A 19239-nucleotide genomic window follows, 5' to 3' on the forward strand; every position below is an offset into this window, starting at 1 on the left:
AGTTCTGCGTCCTCTCCTTCTAATACTGTACTGTTAGTCCTTTCCGCCCATCCTACTCTCCTATTTCAGGAAAATACCCTGAGCATTCCATTAGTTATTCAAACACAGCAAACATTCTATGCATCTGTGTGTGTGTGTATATAAACATATATTTTATATAACATAAAGGTATTATTCCACATTCCTAATGTATTTCTTTGCCACCTTTTTCTATATATATATACACACACACACACACATATATATTGTTTTCTTTTTTCTTTTTAAGATTTATTTATTATTATGTATATAGTGCTCTGCCCGCGTGTACTCCTGCAGACCAGCAGAGAGCATCAGATCACATTATAGATGGTTATGAGCCACCATGTGGTTGCTGGGAATTGAACTCAGGATGTTTGGAGGAGCAGTCAGTGCCTATAACCTCTGAGCCACCTCTCCAGCCCTTGTTTTGTTTTTTGAGACAGGACTTTTCTCTGTAACGTCTGTGGGTGTCCTGGACTCACTTTGTACACCAGGCTGACCTAGAACTCAACAGAGATCTGCTTGCCTCTGCCTCCTGGGTGCTAGGATTACAGGTGTGCGCCAACACATCCAGCTGCTTTCTTTTTTAAACTGTGTTGTTCAAATACTTAGTATTGAAAAGGAAGAGAACTTACAGTTTCTCAGTTGATGTATATCTTGTATTACAGAAATATATTGCTGAACTTTACTATGTTATATAGTGCCTTACTACATTAATTTAGATGGATGGTACTTTTTCTGAAATTTATATTATATGAAGTAAATATATTCTGATGATGTTAGCCAGAAAGAGTTAATGCATTAGAGCTATTCTGTCATGTGGTTGGTATACTTTTGGTAGGATGTATTAGGCATGTTATTAGTTAATTTAGTACCTAAAAGTACCTAGGTATAATTTAGGGACCCTTGAGAAATAGGGAGAAGACAAAGATAAAGCTTTTTAAAAATGATTTATTTTGATTTTATTATTATTTTTTACTTTGTTCACTTTACATCCTGATTGTAGCCCAGTTCACTTTACATCCTGATTGTCACCTCTTGCTCCTATACGCCTTTCCTCACCTCCTTCCCCCTCCTGTAGTCCTCAGAGATGCGGAGCTCTCCTCCCTATCATCTGACCTCAGTCTATCAAGTCTCATCTGGATAAGAATTTTTTAGGGGGCTGGAGAGATGGCTCAGTGGTGAAGAGTGCTGCCCAGTGGTTAAGAGTGCTGCCCGCTCTTCCAAAGGTCCTGAGTTCAATTCCCAGCAACCACATGGTGGCTCACAACCATCTATAGTGAGGTCTGGCGCCCTCTTCTGGTGGACAGGCATACATGAAAGTGAAACACTGTATACTTAAATAAATAAATCTTTAAAAAAAAAAAAAAAAAAAAGAATTTTTTAAAGTGAGATAAAATTTTTCTTAGTATGAAACTAATTTATATTACAATTGCATGGGAATTTTGGTTCTAATTTTTACTGCATTATACATTTTAAAGAAGAAAGAGCACAATTTAAGCCGTTACTGAATACATCTATCAGTTATTCTCGTATGGTTTATCTGAAATATCCTTGTAATCATGTTGTAATTTTATCTTTCAGATTGTCATTAAGAAGAGAGAACCATTGAACTTTGGTATCCCAGATGGGAGTACAGGTTTTTCCAGTAGATTGGCGGCTACACAAGATATGCCTTTTATTCATCAATCTGTAAGTATGTTCATAAGATCTAGGGTTAGATTTAATTTTTTTCTTTTTTCGTTTTTTGTTTTAAGAAGAGAAAAATACTCTGAAGGAATCGAACAGGTTTAGAAGTTCATGAGAAGCTGATCTTTAGCTTTATCAACCTAACATCTTAAAAGATTACAAGTTATATTGAACACTTAAGGTCAGGGCACCATTATACACAGACAAGCTAGAGGCAAAAGCTGTCATGATATTTAGAAGTTAGAATTTGCAACAAATACCCCAAAAATGATTAAAGTAAGTTTTGACTTATGGATTTTTTCATCATGGAATAAGTTTACATTTGAAGTGTGATGTAATTAAGATGAATTTAACTTAAGTGTAACTTTATAAAAGGAAAATGGTGAACTAAGTAGGAAGCATTGTGGGAGTGTATCAGAATGATCTGGGAATTTAAACCGAAAATGAAAACAAAATCCCACAAATACCTAGATGCCTCCGCAGGTCTAAGCATGCTTTGAGTAATTGATTACACCAGCTAACAGTTATAAACCCTAATACAGTGATTTGATATAGTAATGATCATTATCTCACAGTGTTCCAGCGGTGGGTAAGCTGGGCCATTCTATCTCAGGGCTTCTAGGGAGGTTGTAAGTAGTCACTGCTTTGAGTCTGTAGTCAGCTACAGACTTGACTGGGTTTGGTAGGATGAGTGTGCTCACCTTCAAAGGTTTGCTTGAAATCTCTCTCTCTCTCTTTTTTTTTTTTGATTATTTATCATGCATACGGTGTGCTGCCTGCATGTGTGCCTGCAGGCCAGAAGAAGGCATCAGATCTCAGTATAGATGGTTGTGAGCCACCATGTGGTTGCTGGGAATTGAACTCTGGAAGAGCAGACAGTGCTGTGAACTGCTGAGCAGTCTCTCCAGCCCTCAGGCCTTTTTTTTTTTTTTTTTTTAAACTATGTACTCTGTTTGGATCTCCTTGTAGGATAAGTACTAATTATCCAGGGTATGGGAAGAGAAGGGATTGATTATAGTGCAGAGACAGTGTTAAATGATTATATGCACAATTACAAACATTAGAAACACGTACAATGCTCTGTATGCATATACACCGGCAGGCCAGAAGAGGGCATCAGATCACATTATAGACGGCTGTGATCCACCATGTGGTTGCTGGGAGTTGAACTCAGGACCTCTGGAAGAGCAGTCAGTGTCCTTACCCTCTGAGCCATTTCTCCAGTCCCTTTCATGTCTTATTTTTAAAAGGACACAGTGAGGTGTATTAGGGTTGCTTATGAAGAGCTTAGCTGAGGGATTATTTATAGTGGCAATTTCCAGGAGCATGAACACCTTACCAGTAGCTACACCACTGAAGAAAATGTCTCTCATCTAGTAACCATTAACTACTACTTACAGGTTTTCAATGTAGAGTATTTTTCAAATAGAATATTCTATTTTTATTCTTAAATTCATGATTTGTATTGTGGAAACTCTTTATTAAGGATATCAACATTTTTCCATCAGTTTTTACTTTTTTCCTGGCTTGGTTTAGATGTTTTTGATGTATTTAGTGTGTGTGTGTGTGTGTGTGTGTGTGTCTGTGTCTGTGCTGTGTGTTTATACAGATATGCAAGCATGGAGAGGTGAAATCAATGCTGTGTATCTTCTCTGTGACTTTCCACCGTATTTTCTTACAGAGCCAAGGTCTATCATTGAACCTAGAACTCACCAGTTGGTTAGACTGGTTGGGCAGTGGACCTCTGAGATGTTCCTGTCTCACTTGTTAACCGCTGGGATTACAGGCTCACGCCGCCATGCCCAGGTTTTTACCTGGATGTTGAGGGTCCAAACTCAAGTATGAGCTCATGCTTGTACAGCAAGCAGTTTACCTTGTGAGATGCCTCCCCAGTCACAGATGCAGTTACTTTTTATATATGCTTACCTACCTGTCTTGTCTTTAGGCCATTTTTTACTAAAGAATTGTATTAGTAGATATATAAAACTTTGCATATATTTTAATATATTATAAAGTTTTGTATATTATAAAAATCTTTAATATATAATATTAAATCTCTAAATGTCTTATCTCAATTATTTCAGTGGGGAAATGAGCAAATATTTTAAGTGCAAAGACTACTAATAAGAAACATATGGCCCAATAATATCTAGTGGAGTTTTTTTCTTACTACTTTAGAAATTCAGTAAAAAAAAATAAGGTGACATTTTCATGGATTTTTGCCTGGTTTATTACATCTCTATAGGATGAAAAAAGAAAGTGCCACTGAATGAAAATATACTTACTAGTGTCTATGACCTTCACAGTCATGGATGTTTGACTAGGTTTATTATATCAGCTGTGAATTCTCTGTTGTGAAACCAACCAAAAATTCAGTCAGCAGTTGGTTGGCCTCATAAGGCATGCCACTATTGTGCCAGTTGCCCAGAACTGTTCCCGCATTGTGGAAAGCTACCCGTCCTTGCGCTACTGTGGAAGTCATGGCGTTATTGTGATGCCTTCAGTTCTAGCAGTGATCTGGCAAACCCGAAGCTTGATCATGCTCTGTGTAGGGCTGGTGTGGAGTTAGGGAACCGTAAGAAGAGGACAGGTTTTTCCGAGATAGATTTTTAAAAGGTACTGTTTTTTGGTTTTGGTTTTGAACTGCTATATAAAGAAATGATAGCTCTTTACTATCTTAGTTTTTCTTTATTTTTTAATGTAGTCAGAATTAGGTGACTTAGATACCTGGCAAGAAAATACCAATGCGTGGGAAGAGGAGGAAGATGCAGCCTGGCAAGCAGAAGAAGTTCTGAGGTATTTGGATGATGTTTATCTTATACTTTGAGTAGAAAATGTCCATTTGTTTCTGGTATTGAAGGTTAAGAAAGCCTACTTTGCCAAATGTTTGTTTCCATTTTCCACACTGAACCTTACTGAACTTGTTTTTCATTAAACATGCTCTGAATCTCAGATTTTATATCTTATTCTATGATAACCAGGATTTTAAAATACTGAATGAATCAAAGGATAATAATCTTAATGGCAAAAGTTGTTTGCAGCTAGGCAGTGGAGGCGCACGCCTTTAATCTCAGCACTCGGGAGGCAGAGGCAGGTGGATCTCTTGAGTTTGAGGTGAGCCTCATCTACAGAGTGAGTTTCAGGACTCCAGAGCTACAAGAGAAACCCTGTATACAGGGGAAAAAAGTTGTTTGCATACATACTACATGGTAGTCATAATATCTAATGTGTAATGTGAGGCACGGTTACATACTGTTCTAGATTAGAAGTTTTAACTTTGTTTTTATTGTTTCACAATTTAATATAGTGTCAGAACTTCATATCTGAATGAAAGTAGCTAACAAGCACCCTTAATCCTCACATGTATCTTGATTTTTAGTGTCCATGAAAGTCCCATAAAACAGGTAGGTTGTACTAGCAACCCAGTCCTCAGTAAAGTAAATATTATTTAGTAGTTTTAAAGGTAATTTTTTTTTTTTTTTAAGACAGGGTTCCTCTGTGTGGCCGTGGGTGTCCTGGACTCACTTAGTAGACCAGGCTGGCCTCTAACTCAGAGATCCGCCTGCCTCTGCCTCCCGAGTGCTGGGATTAAAGGTGTGCGCCACCACGCCCGGCCTGTTAATTTTTTTGGATGTTCATTCTGTGTTTCTGTGAGTAGTAAACTTAGTTCTTGTTCTTCTATGCTGAGCCAAAAATAAAGGAACCACAGTGGAAAGCAGACCTATGACTTAGTCTCTGATGTGGATTCTTGTAAATCTGACTTAGCCCTCTATACACTTAGCATCGGATACAAAGGGCTGGAGGACAGTTTCCACCTGGTATGTGGGTGAGAGCACTTCTCTTGTCAGGCCCAGGTTCTCTTCCCAGCACTCACCAGCCTCAGGGCACTTGTACACGCACGGTACACATGTCGGCCCCCACAAGTAGACAGGAAATAAAATGTGAAATATTACCAAAATACAGGGATGGAATCTTTATTTTAAAGTTTTGGTTGTTTTTGCCCTATGGATAGAAAAATGAATTACTTTCTTCTTGGATGTCTTAATTGAACTTTTATTTTTCGTTTCTTGTCTTGCCTTTGATGGTAAATCTTTGTAGCCTTGAGTACCCAGCAGAGGGTGCAATTAAATAGCTAGAATTTTGGTTTTGTTTTTTTTTCTCTTAAATCTTGTTTTCAGTATGTCCTTTTTAACCCGGAAGGGGACTCACGTTTATAAAATTATAAGAGTTTTTGCATTTAACTTCCCTTTGGACAGTGTAACTGAGTCTTTAATAAAGGATATTTAAAAAATTATGAACTAAAGTAATAATGTTGTAAGAATCATCAAAAAGACATTTTTATTCTGATTTTAAAAAATAAATAATAGGTACAAAAAGAATGCTTTATAAAATTTGGAGGACTCTAATTATTAGTTTTATGAAGCACAACAGCAAAGGAAAGAGCTGTTCATTTGAATCTAATAATCTTAAAGACAATATTATGGAATTTTTAGCCGTGAGCAGAACATCTTAATGTTACTCTAAAACCCTCCTTTTTAAAAATCCTATCTATTGTTCCCTTAATAAAACAAAAATGAAAACAATAATGTTTTATATTGTAATGACAGTTTAATTGAATGAGATTATTAGTTAATAATAGACAGACAAGCTTCATGCTGAATGCAGCACAAATGTGGTCAACGGGATATGGAGGCTGCGTCATTGCTCCCTCTTGGAAGACACTGAGTATTGTGAAAGTGTATCTGCGTTCCAAGCTCTCTAAGCTCAGAAGTTTTTCCATTGCCAACTTAAAATACTCCAGTTCTGCCCGTGGGATTGTTCTGCTTAGACCTAGATGCTGCCTGTCCAATGCTCTGTGCCCACCTCGGCTTTCCTTCAGCCGCACACACTTGTGAAGTTACTTCTTCACACCCTCCCCTCTCTGCTCCGTCATCATTCTGCGGCCAGTCTCCCTTCCTGTGTAAGGCAGCTGGTAAAGAGAGAGTGCTGTGTTACTTTTAGTCAGTGGAGTTGTGCTAAGAACCAGACAGGGAGTTGTAGGGTGAAATTGATAAATACCTACTTGTATGCCTTATGGAGCTGCTCAGATGTTAATCTTTAAGTTTCTTGGTTCTGAGTAGATGTCTGAAATCTCATTTCCATTTTGCAATGTGTTCTTAACATCTCTTGGCTGATTTTTAAAAGCATATATTATAATAACAAGAGAATTAATTCCAATATCAAACTTTTTCAGATAATTTCCCCATGACATACACAAGACCTGTGGTTAAATAGAAATAGAGAGTTTTTGTGGAAATAATGTGAAGAAGGAAAGATGTGGGTTCATAGCCCTTGTACGTAGAAATATTATGGCTGGGCAAATCTCTTAGCCTTGTACCTCACTTTGCCCATTTGTACAGTAAAGGTAACATTTCTGTTTTATAAAGTTATCCTCCAAGGATAACCAGAAATACTCCTTTTGAAAAATCTTTAATTTTCAGAGAATTGAGATTAAGACATTAAATATTTATTCCTTGATTGTACAAAGGCACCCTTCCTATAATTTATTTGCTATTTCATCTGTGTAGTATTTTATAAAATAAAGATATGGATGTCTTTTCAGGCAGCAGAAAATTGCAGACAGAGAGAAGAGAGCAGCAGAACAGCAAAGGAAGAAAATGGAGAAGGAAGCGCAGCGTCTGATGAAGAAGGAGCAAAACAAAATCGGCGTGAAGCTTTCCTAACACAGGCTGGCCCTCATGCCCCAGTGCCAGTGGGAGGGGGCTGGGCCCGCAGCCTGCGCCACAAGCATCTGTGTGGACTGGAGCGAACTTTCAGAGTACAAGTGCACCACTTGATCTTAATGTGTTTATCGAGCCGTCCAGGACACCAGGCTTCTCCCACAATACCTTGAACTACTAGTAATCAAGACTCAAAACACAAAAATAATGAGACAGTTATTTTCTTCAACATGTTCCAAATATAAGACAATTGTTTGCTGTAGAGAAGTTATTTCAAGTGGAATATACCAGACCAGTACCTCTCAAGCTAGTGTTTCTAGCTGAATAAATGGGTGTAAATAATTTTATGGTGGAAGAGTACTCTGCTATTATGCTTTTATTCATTGTGCATAATTATAAAATAATTTTAATACTCTTGTTTCCATGATCACTTGACATAATTAAACAAACTATAGGTAGGGTTTTATACCCTTCTTAATTTTTTTTTATGTACTGTTGACATATCTATAATTTGAACTGGCATTGTTTGGTACTACATTAAGGAATATGATGATTTGGGTTTTCAAGAAGATAACATTAAATGCAATAATTTTATTTATCAAATATTTTGAATATTCTTATTTTCTTTTGGACAGTATTATAGTGTTATACAGAGCTGTAATTTATATTGCATGTATAAATGTTGAAAATCAGCTGCAATGACAAGTTTGTGTGACTTAAGAACTAGAATTAGTAGCTCTTCCCTTTCATTACAGATGTCAAGATGTTAACAATGTTCATCCTTCTTAAAAGCCATTAATTTTCAAATGCAGAAAGCCTTCAGGTTTAATTGATTTTTAAAAAGTGAATCTTGAATATTTCTCTGTGTTTTTGTTTTGTTTTATATATTACATAATATAATGCAGGGTACCTATTCTTTTCCACTAGATAACATTACTGATTCATTACAAACCAAGTTATACATATTTTTTTTGTTTGTTTGTGATATTGGTTGACTTGTTTAAAGAAAATTTGCATATTATGCTTTATGGGGAAAAAACACATCTCACAGTTTAAAATACCATTAAATTTTTTTCCACCATTGAAATATAACCTGCCTGATTTTCTGTGGCTTTGAAAACTTTAAAGATGTCTTCAAAATTATTGCCCAAAATTAACATTTATGGGGCTTTAACATGTCATAGACACTTACAGGCTAAACATTATTAATATATTTCAATTAAGGCAATAATTCTTAGTAAAGTCAATAACTTTGCAGTGAGAATTTTAAAAGTTTCTTAGCCTATGCTTTCAGACTAAGGATTGTATTCAGTTGAATTTAACTATGGTTGAAGGAATTTTTGAGCAGCAGACCACATTGTTAGTTACTGTGTTTACTATTTCTTCAGCACTCTCAATTGGGTAGAGTTATTTAGAATTTTGGTAATTATTCTCTCCAAATTATTTATTTACTCCTTATGAAGATATTTTATGATGTCCATGAATGTAGAATTCATAAAGGATGGTTTTCTTTAGTGAGGTTAATTTTACTGCTTCCCCCCAACAGTCGTAAAGTATTGAAGTATGCTCTAGTTATGCTTTTTGAGTATGAGAAGTAATTTTTTATGCTTGGCTCTTTAGCTTTTAAAAAACAAAAAGCATTTATAAATTATAGATTATATGATTAACTAGAAAGAAATAGATTTTTATGTAACAATTCTGAAATACTTTTATCTAAATACCTGTCTTAAATTGGGTATATATGATCCCCACAAAATTCGTGGAATCAAATGCATATGATACTTCATGAAAGCAAACTGCCTTCTTTAACTGGTAAGTTTATGGTTTTTATTTTAATTCTTTTAATTTTGATAAGGCATACTAGTTTTGGTTTTGTTATTTTGAGATAGTTTCTCGGTGGTCCTGGCTGTTCTGAAACACTGTAGATTAGCCTGGCCTCAAACTCCCAGATCTGCCTTTCAAGTCCTGGGATTAAAGGCACATGCTACCACTGCCCAGCACAACATAATGGATTTTAGATGCTCACTGAACGCTTCTACTCATATTCTGAATTCTGTGTTTGAGGTAAATAATCAAAGATAATATAAAGCTCATTTTATGTTTATTAATGTTTAATATCCAACCATTTCTTACTAAATTTTACCTAGAATACTCTTTCTTGGCCCTTTGTGATGTCTGACCATATATTTTGAACTGATTATTTGAGAACATTTTCATGCGGATTTCTCAAGTTTGGTAAGTACTCACTTCAGACCACAACAGTGGCTGTTCCTGGATGAGGATTTGTAGTTGACAAAAAGATGACAGTGATAGGACCCGAATGTAGATTAGGCTATCAGCAAGTACAACCCTAACCGTAACCAGTGATCTGTGTACTAAAAGGATGGGCTGAACCCAATATAGCAGATAGGTTTACCTTAAGTAAATTTATCTATCAAGTTCATAGTTGCTAGAATCTACCAATTGCTGTCACTTTCACACTCTCTTCCTTTGCTCAAAGGAAATCCTTTTAAGTGTGGAAGGCAATGGGAGGTGAATGGTTCTAGTGGAAGCCAAGTGGGGAGTGGGGCATGAGCTTTGTTCTACAGGTTGGTTGTCTTAGGGGAGGAAGGTTATGCTTTTCCAGAAGGAAATTAGAGGGCTGGCAAAAATGGCAGATCCTTGAAGAGTACATTTGATTCACCAGTAATGTGATGCTACCTTTGACCTAGCTCTTTGTTTTTGAATTGCTATGACGTCAAAAAGAGCTGAGTGTGCCTGTAATCTCCTTTATTTCCTTAGAATATTTACAACTTGTTCCAAGGTCATTGGAACAACTACAACTGAGGGTTTCCTTTTCACCCCCACCCCCTCCTTTCTTCTTGGTATTCCCTCTCTCCTGCCCTGCCTCCCCTTCACTGGTCAGGAACTTCCTCCATCGCCCAGGCTAACTGGAATTGTAACTTGCCATCCTCCTGTCTTACCTCCCTAGTGCTGAGATCACAGTCACGACCCACCAGATTTTCATATGCCACTTTTTTATTTCTTGCTTTATTTTCTTTCTGCCTTTTTCTTCTCAGTATCCCTTAGTTAATAGCCATTGGGTGTGTTTTGGAGGTATTAAGGTGTGTTTTTACCAGAGGCCACGTTCTGTTTTGTCCGGCTGTAAAGAGACACTTTTTTTTTTTTGAACTTCCTAAGTGCAACCCAACCTCATGCTGAGAGATTTGTCTCTGCCCTTGCATACCTGCCTGCCATGTTCTGTCTTGTCGGGCTGTAAAGAGACACGGTTTTTTTTGGAATTTCCTAAATGCGACCCAATCTCATGCTGAGAGATTTGTCTCTGCCCTTGCATACCCGTTGCTGACTGCCAATTTGTATGCAGCGGCTTTTGCAGAGAAACTGAAAATGTTCTCAACCCCAATTAACCTGAGCCTTCTCTTTTCCAGGGCTATTCTGCAGGTGTTTTCTTTACTCATTAATCTGGTCACAGCAGCTTTGAAAACTTTAGCGTTGAAGAGATGGTACAAAATTAAGCAGTTTTTGTCTTGGGTTTGCAAGTTTGTTTGTTTTTTAAATGAAAATGATGGTTTTAAGGATTAACTGAGAGTATTACCTGGTAAGTGTAAGTACCAAGTAGTTTTTAGCTAGGTATGCGGGCCAGGCCCATCCCTTTAACACTAGGAGGCTGAAGGAGAACTGCGTTAAAGTAATGACCAGCCTGGGCTACATAACTAGACCTTTTCTAAAACTTGAAAAAGAAATGGGAGTGGTGAGGCCCTGTGCGCTTTTCTCTCTGAGGTCCTACAGGTACCTTTCCTGCTTGTCTCTGCAGGGCGGCTGTTGGTGCTTGCAGAAGGTAGGAGAGGCTGGCTGGTTAGACTTGGCCACAGTCTTTCCGGTGAAGTCAGTAGTTACGATGTGATGTAGATCTTAAATGTCCATCCCCTGATGGCTGTTGAACAAAGGCTTGGTTGCCAGATTCTGCTCATGAGGGTGTGCCATTGAAAGGGATGCTGGGAAGATGGGCCACTCTTTTTTTTTCTCAGTTTCTACAGATGAGGATATTTCCTCCACTTTATCTTTTCATGATGTTTCACCTTACCACAGTACCAAAGCCAACGGGACCAGGACACTGGATTAAAACCTCTAAAACTGTAAGCCAAAGTAAAAATTTTCTCCATTTGTTCACCTTGATATTTTGTTGTGATGGAAACCTAAGTATCATGCATGTACTTAGCACTAAGTCTAAGAAACTGTATACAAGCTGCCTGGCAATCCCATAAGTAAATGCTGTCATTATTTTACATACTGAGAGGGTAAAGCTTAGGAAGTCAACTGCATGTTCAACCAATATGGCATAAAATGGCAAGCTTCAGAGCAGGTAATGTAAGTGATTAATCAGAATTCCTAGTGGTGAAATTTGAACTGGAGTTCACTATAAACTGCCCAAAATACTAGGTTTTAGATGTTTTCCCCCACTTCTAACTCCCTGAAGATGGGATTAATAAATTATAGGAAATAATACCGGTTTGTGTTTTCTAAAAGCTTATTTATTTAGGGGTTTTTCTATGTACACAGGAATTTTCTGTGTAGCTTTGGTTGTCCTGACTCACTTTGTAGACCAGGTTGGCCTCAGACTCACAGAGATCTGCCTGCCTCGGACTCCTTGAGTGCTGGAATTAAAGGTGTGTGTCACCATGCCTGCCTTAAAATCTTATTTTAAAATGTTCATCGTACCATATGTCTTTAATCCCAACACTTAAGAGACAGGGGCAAGTGGATCTCTGAGTTCAAAGATAGTTTTGTCTACATAGTGAATTACATGCCTGTCAGGACTGCATTGTAATTGTTTGGAGGCTGGTGGCATGGGTTCCAATACTTACCTAATAAATTGGAAGAAAACTAGCTTAGTTTTATTTTCTGTATTTGATGACAAAACTGATGGTGCTATACCATTAAGTGTTCAGAGTTTATTTGCTTCTGATATGGACAAGGCAGAATGAATTAACATAATTTCACATTTGCAAAATAACTCCAGATAGCTCATTTGATTGGGACATAATGCTAATAAGGCTAAGGCCACAAGTGTCATACATGTGCAAACCAGTACTATGCCTTCTTAGAGACCTTTCTTCTGTAGACCATCTATAACCATTTTTTTGGGTTTGGTGGAGATGCAGAATGACCAAGAAAACATTCAACATTAAAAAAAAATGTTTTTTTTTTCAAAAAAGATGTTCTTAGTCAATGGTATATTTTCTTAATTTTCTGTCAGTTTTGGTTCCTTATAAATTATTAACTATCACCCTGTAGTTTAACTGGTTAAAATATTCAGAACATAGTTTGTATTCTTTATTTTATTTTTAACTTGTTTTTTTTTTTTTTTGTCATTTATTACATCCCATCCACAGTTTCCTTCCTTCCTCTTCTCTAGCCCTTCTCCCCACATTCCCCCATCTCCTCAGAAAAGGGCAGGCCTCTCAGGGATATCAACCAAACACGACATATCAAGTTTTAATAAGACTAAGCACATCCTCTGATATTAAGGCTGGACTAGGCAACCTAGTAGGAGGAAAAGGGTCCCAAAAGCAGGCAAAAGAATCAGAGAAAGTCCCCATGCCTGTTGAGTCTTTCAAGAACACCAAGCTACACATTCTAACATACATGCAGAGGCTGCTATTTTATCCTATTGACCGTGTCCTTTGCCTTATAGTAACTTCATTTTCATGAGGTCCCATTTATTGATGACTGATCTTAGATCGTGTGCTATTGGTATTCTGTTCAGAAAGTTGTCCCTCAGGCCAGTGCATTCAGGGCTAGTCTCCACTTTCTCTTCTATCTTGAGGTCTTTGATCCACTAGAACTTGAGTTTTGTTCAGGGTGATAGACATGGATCGATTTGCATTCTTCTACATGTAGATATCCTTAGACCATCACCATTTGTTGAAGTTGCTTTCTTTTTTCCATTGTATATTTCTGGCTTCTTTGTAAAACATCAGGTGTCCATAGATATGTGGGTTTATATCTGGGTCTTCAGTTTGATTCCATTGATCAACCTATCTGTCTTTTTATGCCAGTACCATGCTGTTATTATTACTATAGCTTTGTAGTAGAACTTGAAATGGGGGATGGTGATACTGCTGGAAGTCCTTTTATTGTACAGAGTTGTCTTAGCTATCCTGGGTTTTTGTTTGTTTGTTTTTGTTTTTTTGTTCCTCCATATGAAGATGAGTATTGTTTCAAGGTCTGTAAAAATTGTGTTGGAATTTTGATGGGAATTGTATTGAATCTGTAGATTGCTTTTGCTGTAAGATGGCCATTTTACTGTTAATCCTACTGATCCATGAGCATGGGAGAAGTTATTGTCATAAAGGACTTTTCACTTGCTTGGTTAGGGTTACTCCAAGATATTTTGTATTATTTGTATCTATTGTTAAGGGTGTTGCTTCCCTGATTTCTTTCTTGGCTTGTTTGCCATTTGTATTTAGGAGGGCTGGTGTTTTTTTGTTTGTTAATCTTGTAACTAGCCACTTTACTGAAGGTGTTTGTCAGCTGTAAAAGTTCCCTGGTAGAATTTTTGCAGTCATTTATTTATAGTATCATATCATCTGTGAATATATACTTTGATTTCTTCCTTTCCAATTTGTTATCCCCTTAATCTCCTTTAACTGTTTTATTGCTCTAGCTAGAACTTCAAGTACTGTATTGAATAGATATTGAGAGAGTGGACAGCCTTGTCTTGTCCCTGATTTTAGTGAAATTGCCTTGAGTTTCTCTCCATTTGATTTAATGCTGGCTGTAGGCTTGCTGTAAATAACCTATATTATGTTGCGGTATTACCCTTGTATCTTAACTCTCTCCAGGACTTTTATTATGAAGGGTGTTGGATTTTTGTCAGAGGCCTTTTCAGTATCTAATGAGGTGATCATGTGGTCTTTTTCAGTTTGTTTGTATGGTGGAGTATATTGATATATTTTGTAGGTTGAACATCTTTGAATCTCTGGGATAAACTTACTTGATAGTGGTGCATAATCTTTTTGATGCACTCTTGGATTCAGTGTGCTAGTATTTTATTTAGTGTTTGTGGGTCAATATTCATGAGGGAAATTAGTCTGTGTCTTAGGGTTTTATTACTGTGAATAGATACTATGACCAAGGCAACGCTTATAAAGGACACCATTTACTTGGGACTGGCTTAGAGTTTCAGAGGTTTAGTTCACTATTATCATGACAGGAAGCATGGAATTCCCCAGGCAGACATAGTGCTAGAGGAGCTGAAAGTTTTACATCTTCATTTGCAGACAGCCAGGAGGACTGTCTCTTACCGGCCAGACTTGAGAGCCCTCAAAGCCTGCTTCCACAGGGATACACTTCCTCCAACAAAGCCACAAGTAGTCCAACAAGGCCACATCTAATAGTGGCCACTCCTTATAAGCCAAGTATTCAAACCCATGAGTTTAGGGGGGGCTAATCTTACCTAAACTACCCAGTCTGTAAGACTCTTTGTTGAATCTTTGTGTGGATTGGGTATTGGAGTGACTGTGGCCTCATAAACTGAATTTGACAATGTTTCTATTTTGTGGAATAGTTTGATGAATATTGATATTAGCTCTTCTTTAAAAATTGTTTATCTTGTCTTAATTTAACTTTAGTAAGTGGTATCTATCAAAAGATTGTCTTCTTTCTTTTAGATTTTTCCAATTTTGTGGAGTACAGGGCTTTTTTCTCTTTTTCTTTCTTTCTTTTTGAGACAGGGTTTTTCTGTGTAGCCTTGGCTGTCTTGGATTCAGGTTAGTCTTGAACTCACAGCGATCCACCTGCCTCTGCCTTCTGAGTGCTGGGATTACAGGTGTGCGCCACCACACCTGGCAGAGTATAAGTTTTTGAAGTATGACCTAATGATTCTTTTGATTTCCTTGGTGTCTGTCATAGCCACCACTTTCCTTTCTGATTTTGTTAATTTGGATATTCTCTCTCTCTTTTAATTTGGAGAAAGGTTTGTTACCTTGTTGATTTTCTCAAAGAACCAACTCTTTGTATTGTTCTCTTTGTTTCTTTTTATTGATTTCAGCCCCCAGTTCAATTATTTTCTGCTATCTACTCCTCTTGAATGAGCTTGTTTCTTTTTGTGCTAGAGCTTTCAAGTGGGCTATTAAGGTGCTAGTAGGAGATCACTTTGTTTTGTTTGTTTTGTTTTGTTTTTGTTTTGTGAAGGAATGTAGTGCTCTGAACTTTCCTCCTCATACCACTTTCATTGGGACATAACATATGTTGTACATTTGTTTTCATTGAATTCTAGGAAGTCTTTAATTTCTTTTATTATTTCTACCTTTGCCTAGTATTCATTCAGTGTAGAGTTTCTCAGTTTCCATGAGTTTATAGGCTTTCTTTCTGTTGTTGAAATCCATGGTGGTCTAATAGGATGCAGGGGCTTATTTTAGTTTTCTTGTACATCTTGAAACTTGCTTTGTGACCTAAGTATGTGGTCAGTTTTAGAGAAAGTTCTGTGAGGTGCTGGGAAGAAGGTGTATTATTTTGGGTAAAATGTTTTGTACATATGTTAGGGCTATTTGGTTCATAATGTTTGTTAGGTTCATTATTCCTCAGTTTAGTTCTTTTTCTGGATGACCTGTCCCTTGGTAAGAGTTGAGGACTGAAGTTTCCCACTATTAATGCATGTGGTTCAGTTTGCAATTTAAGTTTTCATAGTGTTTCCTTTACAAATGTGTGTACCTTTGTGTTTTGGGCCTAGATGTGAAGAATTGAGATGTCATCTTGGTGAACTTTTCCTTTGATGAATATGAAGTGTTCTCCATCTTTTGTAATTCATTTTGTTTGGAAGTTTATTTGATAGATGTTAGAATAGGTACACTGTTTGCACCTTGGGGCCATTTGCTTTTCCCAGTCCTTTATCCTGAGGTGGTATTTATCTTTGATGTTGAGGTGTGTTTCTTGTATGCAGAAGAAGGATGGGTCCTGTTTCTGCATCTGTTTTGTTAGTCTTTGCCATTTTATTAGCTAATTGAGTCAATTGAATTGAGAGATATCAATGGCCAATGATTGTTAATTCCTGTTATTTTGTTCTTGGCAGTGGTGGTAGTGTGTGTGTGTGTGTGTGTGTGTGTGTGTGTGTGTGTGTGTGTGTGTGCGCCAAACACACTTCCCTTTTGGTTTTGCTGATGTGAAGTTCTATTTCCTGTGTTTTCATAGGTATAGTTAATCCCTTTGCTTTTAGTACCTTCTGTAGGGCTGTATTTGTGGATATATATTGTTTAAATTTGACCTTGTAATAAACTATCTTCTTTTCTCTATGGTGATCGAAAGTTTTGCTGGGTATAGTAGTCTGGGCTGACATCTGTAGTCTCTTAGAGTCTGCATGACATCTGTCCAGACCCTTCTGGCTTTTAGAGTCTCCATTGAGAAGTTGGGTGCAATTCTAATGGGTCTATCTTTATATGTTACTTGACCTTTTTCTCTTACAACCTCTAATCTTTCGTTGTTCTGTGTGTTCAGTGCTTTGATTATTATGTGACTAGGGGACTTCTTCTTCTTCTTCTTCTTTTTTTTTTTTTTAGTCCAATCTCTTTGGTGGTCTATAAGCTTCTTGCACCTTGATAGGCATGTCCTTCTTTAGGTTAGTAAAGTTTTCTTCTATGATTTTGTTAAAAATATTTTCTGGACCTTTGAGCTAGAATTCTTCCTCTATTCCTATTATTCTTATATGTGGTCTTTTTATAGTGCCCCAGCTTTCCTGGATGTTTCATGTCAGGAAAAATTTTAGATTTAACATTTTCTTTGACCAATGTATCTATTTCTTTTCTCGATCTTCAACACCTGAGATTCTCTCTTCTATCTCTTGTATTCTGTTGGTGATGTTTGCATCTGTAGTTCTTTTTGCTTACCCAGATTTTCCATCTCTGGAATTCCTTCAGTTTGTGTTTCTTTATTCTATTTCTATTTTCAGATCTTGAACAGTTTTATTCATTTCCTTCACCTGTTTGTTTTTCTTGGTCATCTTTAACAGTTTTATTCATTTCTTCCGATTGTTTGTTATTCTGGCTTCTTTGAGGAATTTACGTTTGTATTTTCCTGGATTTCTTTAAGGAATTTATCCATTTTCTCTTTAAGGACCTATATTATCTTCATAAAGTTTGTTTTATGATCATCTTCTTGTTCTTCTGTTGAATATTCATGAATGTTGCAGTATGATAGCTGGGCTCTAGTGGTACCATATTGCCTTGGCTGTTGTTGACTGTGTTGGCATCTATATTGGCATCTAGGCATTTGGGTTTGGAATGACTATAGGTCTATGTCCCAATTTCTGAGTTTGTTTTTGGTGGGTAGTGTTTTTTCCCTTGGTTTCTGTTTTTTGTTTGGTTTTCTGGTTTTTGTGATATGTAATTCTGATGGCTGGGATGACCTCTGGTCCAGTAGGTAGTCTTCAGCAGAATTGGGGCCTGCACCTGTGGCAGCTAGCGTGGCCTTTGGTCTGACAGGGGCCTTCTGTTCTTCTGACTGGAATGGCCTGCACCTGTTGTGGCCGGCCTGGCCTCCATCTGAGCAGGGGATATCAGCCCATGTAGGGGCAGGGGGCACGGAATGGGTGCTGGTGGTGGGGTGGGGGGGAGTATCAACAGGGTTGGTCTTTGGGATCCACAAGGAGGGGATGGAAGGGTGTTGAGGGCAGGTGGGGCTCTTATCTATTCTATAGCTTGAATTCTTAACTCCACAGTTGTTGCTTCTATGCTTGTTGATTTTTGTTGAATAAAACTGCTTATTTTGTAGCAGAAAAACAACACCATTGCTAGGTAAAGTGAGAATTCTACTTTCTTTTTTGGGATAGAGTCTCATTTGTATGGGGTTCACCTCATAGTCCTGAGCTCACAGAGTTCTAAAATCTGCCTGCCACCACCTCCCAAGTGCTGAGATTAAAGGCATGTGTCACCATGTCTGGAGAATGAGAATACACTTTTCAAAACATCGTGGTGGTGGATGCTTATGACCTGAACACTTAATAGGTTAAGGTGAGAGGAACACAAATTCAAGGCTAGCTTGGGCTACAGAGTGAGGCCTTGTCTCAAAATGCCAAAATAAATAAATAAATAAATAAATAAATAAATAAATAACTGTTAAATCAGCATGTTATTGTAGTGTTAAGTGAAGTATGGAGGAACCCTTATGGATCAAAGTAGTACATGGCTGATATTTTGAAAGCCCTGCCTCTCACATACCTAATATACTGCATTCTAGGGGAGATAGAGAAATGATTAAAACTGGTTTCATTTTCTCCATAAACTTAAGTAAACCTGACATGATGTGCTTGTGGAGAAACATTAAATGTTAGTTTAAGATTGTAAAGGACCTTTGTTTAGTGTAGGAAAGTTTGATTCAGAGGAAGGCTGGACATTTTAAAGACGCTGTGATGTCTGCTCTAATATGTACAAGTTGAGTCTATGCTGAATTTTACATCCGTTTATGTCACTGTGGTCCCAGATGCTTGCATTTATGGCCTCTGTTCTCTGAGTGGGAGGTAATGAGTCCTCTTCACAGTTAAACCTATAGAACACTGGCCAATACACTGGTAAGAATAGTACTAACCAGAGAGTTTCCAGATGAAGTCTTGCATAAGCTGACAGTTTTCATATGGTAAAGTGGTTTTCAAACTGTTCCAGATGCTACGCCCTCTCTGTGGTAGGAGATGGGTGAAGGCAGATGGCAAGGTCCCACACTGTCATTCCAAACGCTTCATGCTTGGGAGTATGTTTTATATATTGGGTTTTTCTTGTTCAAAATGCTTTTTTAATGGATATGCCTTTAACAAACTTGA

The 19239-nt window shown here is 37.4% G+C and overlaps 1 protein-coding gene across 4 annotated transcripts in view; it reads left to right on the top strand.

The window, feature by feature from the left end:
* EBAG9 (estrogen receptor binding site associated antigen 9) overlaps window positions 1-8287 on the top strand; it is a 17774-nt gene extending 9487 nt beyond the window's left edge. For all 4 annotated transcript variants that reach the window (XM_084803021.1, XM_084803020.1, XM_084803018.1 and 1 more), the window contains exons 5-7: window positions 1606-1713; window positions 4415-4506; window positions 7313-8287. In XM_084803021.1, coding sequence (XP_084659147.1) covers window positions 1606-1713; window positions 4415-4506; window positions 7313-7433 — 321 coding nt within the window. In that variant the 3' untranslated portion in view covers window positions 7434-8287. The remainder of the gene's footprint in view (window positions 1-1605; window positions 1714-4414; window positions 4507-7312) is intronic.
* The last annotated feature ends 10952 nt before the right edge of the window (window positions 8288-19239 follow it).

The sequence above is a fragment of the Acomys minous genome (genome assembly GCF_964271855.1).
Source record: "Acomys minous genome assembly, chromosome: 12".
Lineage (NCBI taxonomy): Eukaryota > Metazoa > Chordata > Mammalia > Rodentia > Muridae > Acomys > Acomys minous.